The sequence below is a fragment of the Euleptes europaea genome, chromosome 6, assembly GCF_029931775.1.
Source record: "Euleptes europaea isolate rEulEur1 chromosome 6, rEulEur1.hap1, whole genome shotgun sequence".
Taxonomy (NCBI): Eukaryota; Metazoa; Chordata; class Lepidosauria; order Squamata; family Sphaerodactylidae; genus Euleptes; species Euleptes europaea.
The window spans coordinates 75,950,699-75,964,777 of NC_079317.1; the positions used below are offsets into that span (position 1 = coordinate 75,950,699).

General features: G+C 45.6%; 1 protein-coding gene across 1 annotated transcript in view; it reads right to left on the bottom strand.

The window, feature by feature from the left end:
* Positions 1–400: 400 nt before the first annotated feature.
* BDNF (brain derived neurotrophic factor) overlaps positions 401–14,079 on the bottom strand; it is a 79,066-nt gene continuing 65,387 nt past the window's right edge. Inside the window, exon 2 of the mRNA XM_056851666.1 lies at positions 401–1,695. Within this exon, the coding sequence (XP_056707644.1) occupies positions 934–1,695 (762 nt within the window). The 3' untranslated portion in view covers positions 401–933. The remainder of the gene's footprint in view (positions 1,696–14,079) is intronic.

Below are 14,079 nucleotides of genomic sequence, written 5' to 3' on the forward strand. Positions count from 1 at the left end.
ACACCTTAGAAGAGTAAGAAAAATATACTGAAAGTGATTGCGGTTTGTTTCCTTCCTAAAAGAGAGGAAGGATGAAGTGGCAGAACCCGTACACAACCATATGTAATACAAGCAAAATGGTGGTCTCTTCAGCAACCATCATAGAATAGCATATACCTAGACCAATATGGAAGTGCTGCTTGAAGACTAGAAAAGAGCACTGGGAGGACCATCAACATTGTCTTTTTCAGTTGCCTCTTTTTTATTATTTTTTTCAGTAGTCTGACTTGATATTGCAAACACCTTCACAACATACAAAAAAAAAAAAAAAAACCCAAATTAGTTTTATCCAGAACATATATGGTGATGACAGGGAGCTTTTCCTCCTTTTTAAAATCATGTGGGGATTTTTTAAAATGATAATAATTTAAAAAATCAACAGTAAAACTATGACAACAGCACCTTGACATTGTTTTAATTCCAACGCTATCAGAAGAATTTAAAAGCAGTAAACAGATATAATACTAACAGGAATAAAGATACTTACTGTCTAAAATGTAAACGGAATGTTTTGGTTCAATTTTTGTTTTCTGAAAGAGGACAGTTTATCATCATCAATTCACAATTGAAGCAGCATGCAATTTTATTTTTTAAAAACTTTTTTTTAACGTTTTCAATTCTTGGCAACGGCAACAAACCACAATGTTAGAGGAATGTAATGCAATTTTCTCTCTCTCAAAGTTGTGCGCAAATGAATATCTTTTTCTCTCTTTTGCTCCCTGTTAGGTCATGGATATGTTCAATAAATAGATTGTGGAACCACTGTACTGTATAAACTTCATTTATACATGCAGTCCATAAAATTATTTTCTTTCTTACTGAATAATTTACCCTGTTATGTATATATACAAATAGATAAATTTGTCTCAATATAATCTATACAACATGAACCCACTATCTTCCCCTTTTTATGGTCAATGTACAAACACAGGAAGTGTCTATTCTTATAAAACGCCAACCAACTCTCTTTTTGTTATCCATTGTGAGAGCTCGCACGTAAGACTGGGTAGTTCGGCACTGGGAATTCCAGTACCTCTTGTCTATGCCCCTGCAGCCTTCTTTCGTATAACCCTTGGAGTTGCATTTGGTCTCATAAAAATATTGCTTCAGTTGGCCTTTGGGAACCGGGACTTTTTCCAGAACTGTAACCGTTGCCCCGGACATGTCCACGGCAGTCTTTTTTTCAGCTGCTGTTACCCACTCGCTAGTACTGTCACACACACTCAGCTCCCCGCGGCGAGCAGGATCAGAGTGACGCCGAACCCTCATGGACATGTTTGCAGCATCCAAGTAGTTTTTGTACTCCTCAAGCAGAAACAGCAGTGGAGGCTCCAAAGGCACTTGACTGCTAAGCATAACCCGGGATGAGTACAAGTCTGCATCTTTATTCTCTTTGCTGGGCTGGATGTCGTGCTGCTCGTCCAAGAGCTCCTCTATGACATGTTCAAAAGTGTCCGCCAAAGACGTCAATCCTCTTGAGGCATCATTGGGCCCACCTAGGTTCTCCAGAGTCCCCTGTGTCCGAAGACCAGGATAAGCCAAGCTGCCTTGCCCTCTGATGCTAACTTCTTTCATTGGGGCAGCTTTCATGCAACTGAAGTATGAAATAACCATAGTAAGGAAAAGGATGGTCATCACTCTTTTCACTTGGTGGAACTGTTAAATAAAAAAAAGACAAAAAAAACTTATTCAGTCATATAGATTTTTTAAAAAACGCTGAAGGCTCAAAACATACAGCCTTTTGTATTTGATTGCAACTGAAAAGTGTATACATTAATCATCTAGACCAGGGCTTCTTAAATTTTTTCCACTCGTGACCCCTTTTTGCCCGAGAAATTTTTACGCGACCCCAGGTATATAGGTATATAAAATAGGTATACAAATCAAACATTTACTGATAATAAGTCATAAAGAAATTTAGAAACCTTTTACTGTTGCCAAATTTTTTGCGACCCCCACATGGGGTCGTGACCCACAGTTTAAGAAGCTTTGGTCTAGGACCAAAGTGTTAAACAAGGGGTGTTAAACAAGGCCCGAGGGCAGGTTCCAGCCCTTTGAGAGCTCTTACCCAGCCAGCAAGCCAACCAAGGCAACCACCCCCCCTCAATCTGAGCTGGCGAGGCATGGCCCAGTTCAGCCCGACCAAGTGACATTTATGTCATATCTGACCCACATAACGATTGAGTTTGACACCACTGGGCTAGAACATTGGTCTCATAAAGTTAACATCCAGAACACTTCATTCAGTTGCCTTAGTGAGCAAGAAATCCATACCCAAACACATTTCCACACATACATCAGATAGTTTGTGGCAGGCTGTCGCACAGAGGAAAGATGACATCTAGCCATGGGATAATGCGAGTAGAGCGGTGTATCACCCTGTGCACACCCTTGCGCAGCAGAAATCACAAGCATACCAACATTCATGCGGTCATCCATTGTTCTATCTTTGAGGCCGCCAAGGCATTTATTTAGAACGTTAGCTGCAGCAGAAGCCATTGGTTAGACTCCCCTGCTAGGAACAGGTTAAAAAAATATGGGCCTGGCAGTCTCAAGGCCCTTGTGCAGCAAATGTCACACTTTCAGCATCAGAATTAATTATCTTCCATTTGCATGACAAGTGTAACAGCATGTTTGGAAAGGTTACTAAGCATCTGTGGTATGCCTGGAGTAATTGGAAAAAAATCAGAAAGTTTATTGTCTTTTACAGAAAGAGATCACAGTGTGAAAGTTGGAACTGTATTCACTATAATCGCACACATTAAAAAAACCTCTTGTCTCATTGTAGCTGTAGCTAAGGAAAGCCTATGAAGCTATAGTAACTGGTCTACTGTTTGACAGAACCACCATGTTTTGAATGAGGAACAATAATGTAGAAGTAGTAGAAGAGTTGGTTTTTATACCCTGTTTTTCTCTACCTTTTAAGGAGTCTCAAAGTGGCTGACAATCACCTGCCCTTCCTCTCCCCACAACAGACACCTCGTGAGGGAGGTGGGGCTGAGAGAGTTCGGAGAGAACTATGACTAGTCCAAGGTCACCCAGCAGGCATTGGGGAACCAACCTGGTTCACCAGATTAGAGTCCGCCACTCATATAGAGGAGTGGGGAAACAAATTCTCTAGATTAGAGTCCACGGCTCTTAACCATGCATTGTAGTTTTATCTGGAATCTTCAGATATGCTGTTCAACTATTATTTATTTATATATATATATATATATATATATATATATATAAATGCATAGTCTAAACCAGGGGTCCTCAAACTAAGGCCCGAGGGCCGGATCCGGCCCCCGGAGGGCTTTTGTCCGGCCCGGGGACCAAGGAAGCCAGTCCCCCCTTGCCCCCCTCCCCAGAGCTTTTCTGGGCTTCCTGGCTGTGTACGCACAAGTGGAAGCCTCCCTCCCGCCCCAGTCGCCCCCTTCCCTGCTCCCTCTCCAGCCCAAAACCCCTTTCCTGGGCACACAAGGCATCTTGCTGCTTCGCGTGCCGCCCGGTCGCCCCCTTCCCCCTCTCCCTCCCAGGCCCAAAACCTCCTTTCCTGGGTGCTCGAGGCGTCTTGCTGCCTCGCACGCCGCCCAGTTGCCCCCTTCCTGTCCTGGCGTTCCTGTTTTGGCCACAGTTGGCAGCGTTCTCACGGCTCGGGCCTCTCTCTCCTCCTGGGGGTATCCTTGTGGCCTGGAGATAATTGTAGGGGCCCCTTGGGAGGGCTGGGCATATCTCCAGGGAGAAGAAAAAGACTTGTGGCCATTTATGCACAGGAGGTTTTGCCTTGGATTTGCCGCTCTCCAGATGCACATTTTCCCCATCCGAATTCTCAGAACTCAAAAGTAAATCCCCCCCCACCCCAGGGGAGAGTTTGGAGAATTCGGATGGGGAAAATGTGCATCTGGAGAGCGGCAAATCCAAGGCAAACCCTTCCATGAATAAATGGCCTTGGTTTTTACATGCCAACTTTCTCTACCACTAAAGGGAGACTCAAATTGCCTTACAATCCCCTTCCCATACCCTCCCACAACAGACTCCCTGTGAGGCAGGTGGGGCTGAGAGAGCGCTAACGGAGCTGTAACTTGCCCAAGGTCAGCCAGCTGGCTTCGTGAGTAGGGGTGGGGAAACCAACCAGGTTCACCAGATTAGCCTCCACTTCTCACGTGGAGGAGTGGGGAATCAAACCCGGTTCTCTAGAGTCCCCGCTCCAAACAGCCACTCTTAACCACTACAGGGGGAAGGACCGGGCTTGTAAGGAGCATGCTTTTCCGGAGAGCCCCCTCGTGCCGCCGCCTCTTCCCCCGCAACAGTCCGGCCCCCAACAGTGTTTGAGGGACAGTGAACTGGCCCCCTGTTTAAAAAGTTTGAGGACCCCTGGTCTAAACCATGTAAATGCTCATCACCACTGTCTACAATATAGATGGCAACAATGCTAAGCAAGAATGGGGGGGAGTGGAGATGTCAGCCTATTAAAATTTGGTTTTCAGATTGTTTCTTTGTAGCTGATTAACCTAATTGTCAACAGATTAAAAACATATTGCAATAGCGGAGCCACTCATCTGAAGCATATTCAGTGAAGATAAATGTGGTTCAGCTAAACAAACCACACAATTGATGGTTTCGAGCATTATTTAGAGAACGGTGTACCAGATCCACCAGTACATCAGAAGGCATTGCCAATTGCGGCAAAAACCCCTAGGATATGAGCATGTCAATCCTCTCTTTAGGGGCAGCAAGGGAAGAGAGAAAGGAATTTCTGAGACCAAGCATTCTCTCCCCCTCACACCTAACAGATGACCAGCATTGGTAGGTCCTGGAAGAATGGATTCAAATGGATCACCTTGACTGGTTGCACATTGTGCAGGAACATCTCATATGCATAGCCCCCTTTTAAGCTGGCAGAATAACTCCATGCTGAATCCCTTTCTTTATGTAGATTGCAATCTCTGGATTATGAGGTACACGTTATTAGCTACTTTTACTGGACTCAAGTCTATCTGTTTTATTGCCGACCAACATAGCTGCACTCTGAAACTATCATAAATGGGGATGTATGTAAATGAGAGAACTAAATAGACACATCCGTTCACATGTGACTTTGGATGGAGGGCAACGGTGATGTAGGAAAGACTTGTGATATTGGCCCTGCACATAGAGTTGCTTCATTCACACACTGTCTGGTGGTGCAAGACCATGCCCATAGAGCAAAAGCTGCCACCTTGTTGTGACTATATATTTGAAAAGGACCCGATTCACAGTAGCACTGCAGTCCCAAGTAGGTCTACTCAGAAGCAAGTCTAAGTTTATTTAGTGGCGCTTATTCCCAGGAAAGAGTTCTTAGTGTTGTAGCCTTTAAGGTATAAGTCCCCTGTGCAAGCACCGGGTCACTCCTGACCCATGGGGTGACGTCACATCCCGACGTTTCCTAGGCAGACTTTGTTTACGGGGTGGCTTGCCAGTGCCTTCCCCAGTCATCTTCCCTTTACCCCCAGCAAGCTGGGTCCTCATTTGACCGACCTCGGAAGGATGGAAGGCTGAGTCAACCTTGAGCCGGCTACCTGAAACCAACTTCCTTCGGGATCGAACTCAGGTCGTGAGCAGAGCTTGGACTGCAGGACTGCAGCTTACCACTCTGTGCCATGGGGCTCTTCTGTAGCCTTACTGGAGGAAAAACCAACACTTTAGTGAGACAGATAAAATAGCTTTGGCAGTGTCCCTGCAACAAAACTTGCTGGTGCCCTGACCAAGCTCTGCTTGCTCGAAAGCCGTGGCATTGTTCACATTTCTGAAGCAGCAGCTAATGTTCATTTCAGTGCTTTTGAAGTTCAGTCGGAAGTACCTCATACTTGGCAGCATGTAGTGGAGTAAACACTGTTTCTGTTTGCCAACACAGTGCTATGTAAAAAGCTTACTTCATATCCTACTAATATTCTGTGGGAAACCAGGAATCCTAACACTTGTCAAAGGATAAGCATAACAAAGTAGCTTTACGTACTAAGGCAGGAATTGCCCAAGTTTTAAGGCCCTGGCATTTATAAGAGGAAATATGATGCTGTGAGGAATTCTGTGTACAATAATTTGAACTGGTCTCTCAGATACTAGTCATTCTTCCTATTCATATATGTCGTGTTGCCACAAGTATGTAAATATTAGTCGTTTCCTCCGCTCCTACAGGTCATAAATGACTGACTTCCTTGTTTCTGCAGTGATTCCAAGCTTTCATTCTATATTTGTTATTTCACTCTGAAAGGGTCATTTTAACTTTTGATTAACCTTTACGAGAATTGATTCAATATGGTGGCCTCTAAACCCAGCTTTTGGCATGTGAATTCAACAAATACATGGCAAGATGGCAATTGAGCAAAAGAAGGGCGGTAAAGTTCACTCCAATTCCCCCCCCCCCCAGACTATCTTCACCACCCACATACCACCTGGATTATCAGCCTGCCCTTTGTTTACTAAATTTATATATCAGAGAGGATTAGCATTGGCAGACTGTGGTCGCAATCCTCTGTACATTTACTTGGGAGTAAGCCCCAGTGAATGAAGTGGGACTTACTTCTGAGCAGGCATGCACAGAACTGCTCTGCAAGTTCAACTAATTCAAGACTCGGCTTCATGCCACGTGGAGAGGCTGCATGTGTTTCTCTGCTGTAATTTCAACGCTCGCACAACTGTGACAGCAGACAGATTACTTTCTTTTTTAATACACTTCATCTGGGGGACTCGGAGGCAGGAGGAGCCAGGCCCAGAATCAAAACATAGGTAAGTGCTTGTTTTCTTAACACATTCTAAGTTTGCTTGGATCGTGCAGATATTTATTTAACAAAATAAACTATGCAGTAGTTCATCACGGAAGGATCTGCTGCACTGTTCTCATGGGTTGATACTGTACACTCTTTAAGTAATTACAAATATATATATATATTTAAAGCAAACGCTAGTTTCAAAAGGCAGCTGAACGGCAAGAACAGAGCAAGAACTGCAGGATCCCACTGTCTTAAAGGATCTCCGGAATTTACAGAGCATTCCTGACTTGCGCTGGCGGTCGCGCCCAAAGGCCTTTGGTGGCTGGCAAAGGCCCACGGCAGTGCAAGGGCCCACAGCGCCGGTGTCCAGGAGGCGCATGCCAGCGTTTGTGGCCCCAGCGCCGGCGTGCAGGGCCGACCGCTGGTCTCTGGCTGCTGCCATGGCAGCACCGAGCCTGGCCGCTGCCGCTGCCTGCCGCCAGCATCCAAATGCCAGCAAAGGCGGCGGTGGCAACCTGGGAGGCGTTCCCGGGGTGTTACGGCGCCAGCCAGGGGGCCATACATCTCACCACTTGGAAAAGTGTGACACACTTCACAGTGTTAAGAAGAGCGAGCATGTACAGAGTGCCTTTCCATTACAATAACTGCCACGATCCGCATGTCTGAGAGTGAATGGGCAGAACTTACAAATCCAATAGACCTGAGCCACAGTATACATCTGATGGCAGAAAGATAGAAAGTGACAGGCATGGAAGAGACAGAGAGTAAGAAAAGGGATGGCAGGAAGGAGAAAGGGGGAGAGGGAAGGAAGCAAAGGTGGGGGGAATGGGATAGCTGTTCCCGCAAGTTTCTTGTGGGTCTCCACTTGTGTGTGTGTGTATCCGCTATGGATGTAACTGACTTCATGTAGAGTTTCTTCCCACTTTCAAATTACTATGTGGAGATCCCAATCAGGGAAAGCACGCATGATATCTCTCCCCAAACACATTGTGTATTGAACTAGCATCTGAACGGGGCTTTTATTATATACTCAAGAGAAAGAAGTACCTGTCTTTCTCTAAGACACAAGCCAAGATATGTTACCCTTCCACATTTAGTGCAAACCTATCAGGATATAAACAAAGTGATAAAGTCTACACTATGAACTGCACACATGCTGATATGACCAGAGTGATGCCCTAAAACTATATCAAAAGAGTACCGTATCGATTACTAGGCTCTTTCAGGAAATGCTACAGAAATGCCACGTGAAGTTAATTGCATATCTATGTTACCTTTCCAGTAAAATAAAATATTTACATTGAATGTGGCTTCCAATGAAATGTGGAATGTTGTGCACACCTAGATTGTTCTGGATGCAATCCAGCTTTGTTTCAGTCACTGGGCACGTTGCCATTGACCTCACTGGGAGGTGAAGGATTATAGTATACAGAAGACTAGAAGTCACGGATCGTCTTTCCTAAATCAAAAGTTAGATCACTAAATTAACACTAACATTTTTAAAGTAAAAAGAGAATAAACGTTTGAAATAAACAAATCAAGTTTCATTTTACATTAGGTAGTGACACTCCTGTGCACACTTACCTGGGACTAAGTCCTGTTTAACGCAGTGGGGATTGCTTTTGAGTAAACATTCATGAGATTAAGAGGCAGAACTAATGTGGATACGATTTCATCCCAAGTAGGGGTAACAAAATGAGAGCATCAGCACTTTTCCCTCTGAATTAATACATTTAAGGTTGCCGTTTGCTCAGTTTTACGGACTGGTGTTTACAAAAGATCCTTGCTTAATGTATTTTTAAAGGTGTGTGAACACCTAAACCAAAAGGTAGTACATGTCAGTACTTGATTTGCAAAGGCTAAAAATACTGGGAGCAAGTTGGATTAGCAGTCATATGCATACGCCACTGGCAGCTGAACACATACAAGGTATCCTTCAGGGTATTTATTCATCCAAAGTTTGCAATTTTTAATTGTTGAAAACAAAACACACACACAAATCACACGTGCAGACCCATAACTAATGGATCTGAGTGTCCTACACTGCCGCTGGAAGAAATAACTGTCTTGTTCTTTCATCCAGTGGTTTATAGTTTTGCTGAAATAATATAACCAACCAGCCGGCACTATTGCAACAGTTTTGTCAGCAGTGTGAAAACAAGCCTTTAGGAGATTTCATCATAAAGCGAACAAGGGAGAGATGAATTGGAAAACAAGCGTTCAACGTTAAAAATGAGAAATACATTATCTTGTTTGGGAATGCATCTGTCTTGTTCCCAACATCAAGTTATTTACACATCAGATATTCATTCAGAAACTTTCATGCTCAACAGGCTACAGAAAAGCAGACCCTACAGTACTCTTCACATGGCCAACACGCATCCAGTGAATGCAGTGAAAGAGGGTGGGCAATTGCTCCACAATAAATTGTCCTGACCCCACTGAATGCACAGTCACTACATTGCTTGCACGTTCCATAGGTGTATGCACAAACATTATATGTATTGGTTTGTTCGTGCAATTGGAAACTGTCCCCCCACATGTGCATTCACAATATATGTTTCAGTTATAGAATCATAGAATCATAGAGTTGGAAGGGATCACCAGGGTCATCTAGTCCAACCCCCTGCACAATGCAGGAAATTCACAACTACCTCCCCCCCACACACCCAGTGACCAGAAGATGGCCAAGATGCCCTCCCTCTCATCATCTGCCTAAGGTCAAAGAATCAGCATTGTTGACAGATGGCCGTCTAACCTCTTCTTAAAAACCTCCATGGAATGAGAGCTTACAACCTCCCAAGGAAGCATGTTCCACTGAGGAACTGCTCTGTTAGAAAATTCTTCCTAATGTCTAGACGGAAACTCTTTTGGGCAACAGGAAAAACTCGGCACCATCCTCTATATGACAGCCCTTCAAGTACTTGAAGATGGTTATCATATCCCCTCTCAGTCTTCTCCTCTTCAGGCTAAACATACCCAGCTCCTTCAACTTTTCCTCATAGGACTTGGTCTCCAGACCCCTCACCATCTTTGTTGCCCTACTCTGGACACGTTCCAGCTTGTCTACATCATTCTGAAATTGTGGTGCCCAAAACTGAACACAGTACTCTAGGTGAGGTCTAAAAAGAGCAGAGTTATATACAGCCGGCTCCAAATTGGAAAATACCTGGAAATTTTGGGAGTGGAGCCTGAGGAGAGAGGGGTTTGGGGAAGGGAGGGACTTCAGTGGGGTATAATGCCATAGAACCCACCTTCCACAGTGGCCGTTTTCTCCAGGTGGACTGATCTCTGTCTCCTGGAGCTGTAATAGCAGGAGACCTCCAGCCACCACCTGGAGGTTGGCAACCCTATATATACCTGATATACACACATGCAAACCCTATATATACACATGCAAAAAGTGATTCCCTTCCAGTACTCAGATTAATTGAATGGAGAAGCCCTTGCATGTGTGTAAAGTGCTGTCAAGTCGCAGCCGACTTATGGCGACCCCTTTTGGGGTTTTCATGGCAAGAGACTAACAGGTGGTTTGCCAGAGCCTTCCTCTGCACAGCAACCCTGGTATTCCTTGGTGGTCTCCCATCCAAATACTAACCAGGGCTGACCCTGCTTAGCTTCTGAGATCTGACGAGTTCAGGCTAGCCTGGGCCATCCAGGTCAGGGCGGAGAAGCCCTTACCCATATGTAAACACCACAGGTTTTGTCTATGATTCTTTGGGCATTCAGGAATATATAAATTGTTCGCACACTAGCTATTTAGTCTAGAATGAACATCATTCATTCACTCTTTGGGGCGAAACCATTTGATATGATGATTAGTGTGCTGCATTCCAGTGTTTTTCCTTTTGCCTTCTTATGTGCTTTCAGACCTGTTTTGTAGTGATTTTCCCCTTACTAATTGCTTTTCAATAACTTATGGGGACTGTGGCATTACTCAATCAACCCTTAGTTATCAGTCCTTGTTTAGGGAGAGGGAATGGTTTTAATTACTATTTTTCTCTTTGCAGCTTAAGCCATAGTCATTTTTTCTTTTATTTTCTTTCTTATTGTAATTGTGTGCTCATGAAACTATAATAAAAAAGAAATTAATGAACAACCACTTTTGATGCAAAGAGAAAAGCAGTAATTTAATCTCCACCATTTTTGAAACAACAACTGATGATCAAAAACTGGTTTAGAAACACTGCAGCCTCCATTACTGAACTGACTGTAAAGCAAAGAAGCAAAAGTTAAAGAGATAGATACAAGGAGAAGCAGAACCTTTGCTGAATGAAATTTATTTGCAAGACTTTTGGTTGGTTCTACAACCCAAATCCTAATTAATTGTTTGTTGAATGTCCCATTTTATTGATTGTATTTACTCACTCTGTGTAATCTACCTTGAGTCCCAGTGAGAAAAGTGGACTATAAATAGTGTAAATAATTTAATATCTCTATCTCTCTATCTATACCTTATAATGGCATACTAAGAGAACCGTCCTCTCTGAATATACCAAACATACTGTACTGGTGTTAGATTTAAATATGGATAATTCTAGCTCCTGTTTGTGTGTGAGAGCATCCTAATTATTTTGATCCTTTATCCCTTCACATTGGTAGCTATCTGAAGTGTTTGCAATCAGTTAAATCAGGGATGGGGAACCTCAGGCCCCCGGGCTATAAACGGCCCGCAAGGACATTTTCAGTGGCCCCCGGGAGCTCCAGTGCCCTGCCATTGAAACGTGGCCCAGCACGACCCTCCCTGAAACTGTTCGGGAAGTGGCAGTGTGCAGGAATGCTGTGGTGCTCTTTAAACCTCCTCTCGCCGCCTGTCAGCTGTTGGGCGGGCAGAGGGAGGGGGGAAGAGGAAGAAACCAGCAGCGTGCTTGCGTGCGAGATAGGAAGCCTTCAGCCCTGCTGGCTCGCATGGCCGGGCAGGCGCATGGGGGAGGGGGGAGGCGGTGTGTTTGCGCTCTTCCCTTGAAGGCCTCCGCCAGCGGCAGCAGCACTGAGCCCAGCCCGGGGGACGGCGGCAGTGACCTGGAGCTGGACTTTTGGGAGCCGCCTGAGGGGGCTGAGGAGGAGGAAGGCGAAAAGGAGGAGCTGCTGCTGGATCCTGGAGGAGGAGGCCTGGCCTCACTGCTGCTGGCCTCCCAGCCCCGCCACTGTCGTCCCTCGGGCTGGGCTCGGTGCAGGCCTTCAAGGGGGGTGCAGGGAAGAGTGCAAACACACCGCCTTTCCCCCCGCGTGCGTGTGGGCCAGCAGGGCTGAAGGCTTCCTTCCTCGCCCGCACACATGCGACTGGCTTCTTCCTCTCCTTCCTCTCGCTTCGCAACAGCTGACAGGTGGCGAAGAGGCCAGCAGCAATGAAGCCAGGCCTCCTTCTCCAGGCTCCAGCAGCAGTTCCTCCTCGCCGCCTTCCTCCTCCTCGTCCCCCTCAGGGGGCTCCCAAAAGTCCAGCTCCAGGTCACCGCTGCCGCCATCGTCCTCGTCCTCAGGCGCCTCTCCCCAGCCGTTTTCGCCCTCCTCTCCTCCTCAGGTGCCTCTCCCCGGCCGTTTTTGCCCTCCTCTCCTCCTCAGGCGCCTCTCCCCGGCTGTTTTCACACTCCTCTCCTCCTCCTCTTCAGGGCGCTCGCGGAGGGCCAGGCGGCCCCTCAGCAGCCGCTCGTCCACCAGAGAAGGGCCTGCCGTTTCCCTCCGTCCTTTCTCTCTCCCCCTCTCTCCCCTCCATTTCTTCCTTCCTTCCTTTCTTCCCCAGTTTCTTCCTTCTCTTCCTCTTTCCTTTCCCACTTCCTTTCTTTCTCTTTCTTTCTCTCTCCGTCCCTCCCCCCACCCTTCCTTCCTTCCTTCCTTTCATCCTTCCTTCCCCAGTTCCTTCCTGCTCTTTCCTTTCCCAGTTCCTTCCTTCCTCTTCCTTCCTTCCTTTCTCCCTCCCCCCTCTTCCTTCCTTCCTTTCTTTCCCTCCCCCTCCCCTTCCTTCCTTTCCTTGGGTTGCCAACCTCTAGGTGGTGGCTGGAGACCTGGCAACCCTAGCATCACCCCCCCCCCCCCGCCGCCGGGAGATCTACGCCTGGTATGGCCCCCGAATGATGTTATAAATATGCAAATGGCCCTTGGCAGGAAAAAGGTTCCCCACCCCTGAGTTAAATGAATCACACCTCTTTAAATGAATTGGTTTATTGGGACCTTGTGTGGATTAGGGAATGCGCAGTTGACAACAAACAGAGATAACACTACTATGGTGTTAACAACAATTTTACTTTTCTTGGCTGCTTGACTAAATTGTCTCCAAGTGTTAATGCATAATAATTACATTGCACTAAATATAGGAGAATTCTTACTAGGCAATAAAGATAGACCATAGCAGAAGTCTTTTATATATTATGGAATGATGTTTAATTATGAGCAAGGAATATTCCTTTTAATCTCAGCACTTTGATAAACCTACATGCAACATTTCAACTAAAGCAACTGGTTTCTAATACTCACTACTTTTTCTGACAGATTTCTCATTATTGTTGATTGCTTTCCGAAATACTAGCTAATACAGGACCAATGTTAGGGGGCACTCAACAAAATTCCATCCACCACCAGTTCCCTCCTCACCCTTTTCACATAGATCTGTGCCATCATCTATGCAATAAGCATACATTTCTCAGCTTCAGTTCTTAAATAAGATTGGACAAAGTCAAGCCAGCTGATACCTTCAATGCCAATTAATCTCTTGCTGTCAAACATGGATTCCTTCTATGAGTGATCAAAACGTCATTAACAAAATGAACCTTCTGATTAAACTAGTTCTGCTGCCAGAGGTACACACTCAAGCTGACCAAATTTCTATACATACAAGCTGGGAACCCACAAGGTCTTATTTAATCCTCTGTTTCCTCTTTCCCTTTCCTGGCCACCCCCATAGCATCTCCCCTTCTCCTGCTTCTTTCTCTCATTCCTACCCACCAGCCAACCTACCTTTATCTAGTGCCCTGACTTTCCCTCCTTCCTTCCCCTTGCAGCCTCTGCCCAGGAAAACTATGGCTCGGTTGTGCAGTGGTGGCCACCAGGTCCATTTGTGAGACAGGAGCCCACACCTCAATTTCTCCTGTACCCTCCTGCCTACACTATTTTCTTTCCCTCCTCCTGCAGCCCTCATCTTTCCTTGCTTCTTTCTCTCCTTCTTACCCACCAACCAACCAACCTTTTATTTCCCCTCCATCTTTCCTTATATTGATATTTATTTACTTTGTTCATGTCTACCTTTATCTACAATGGGGGTCCCAGCAGAGCTTACATCATTCTCCTCTCCTTCATCCTCACAACAGCCTTG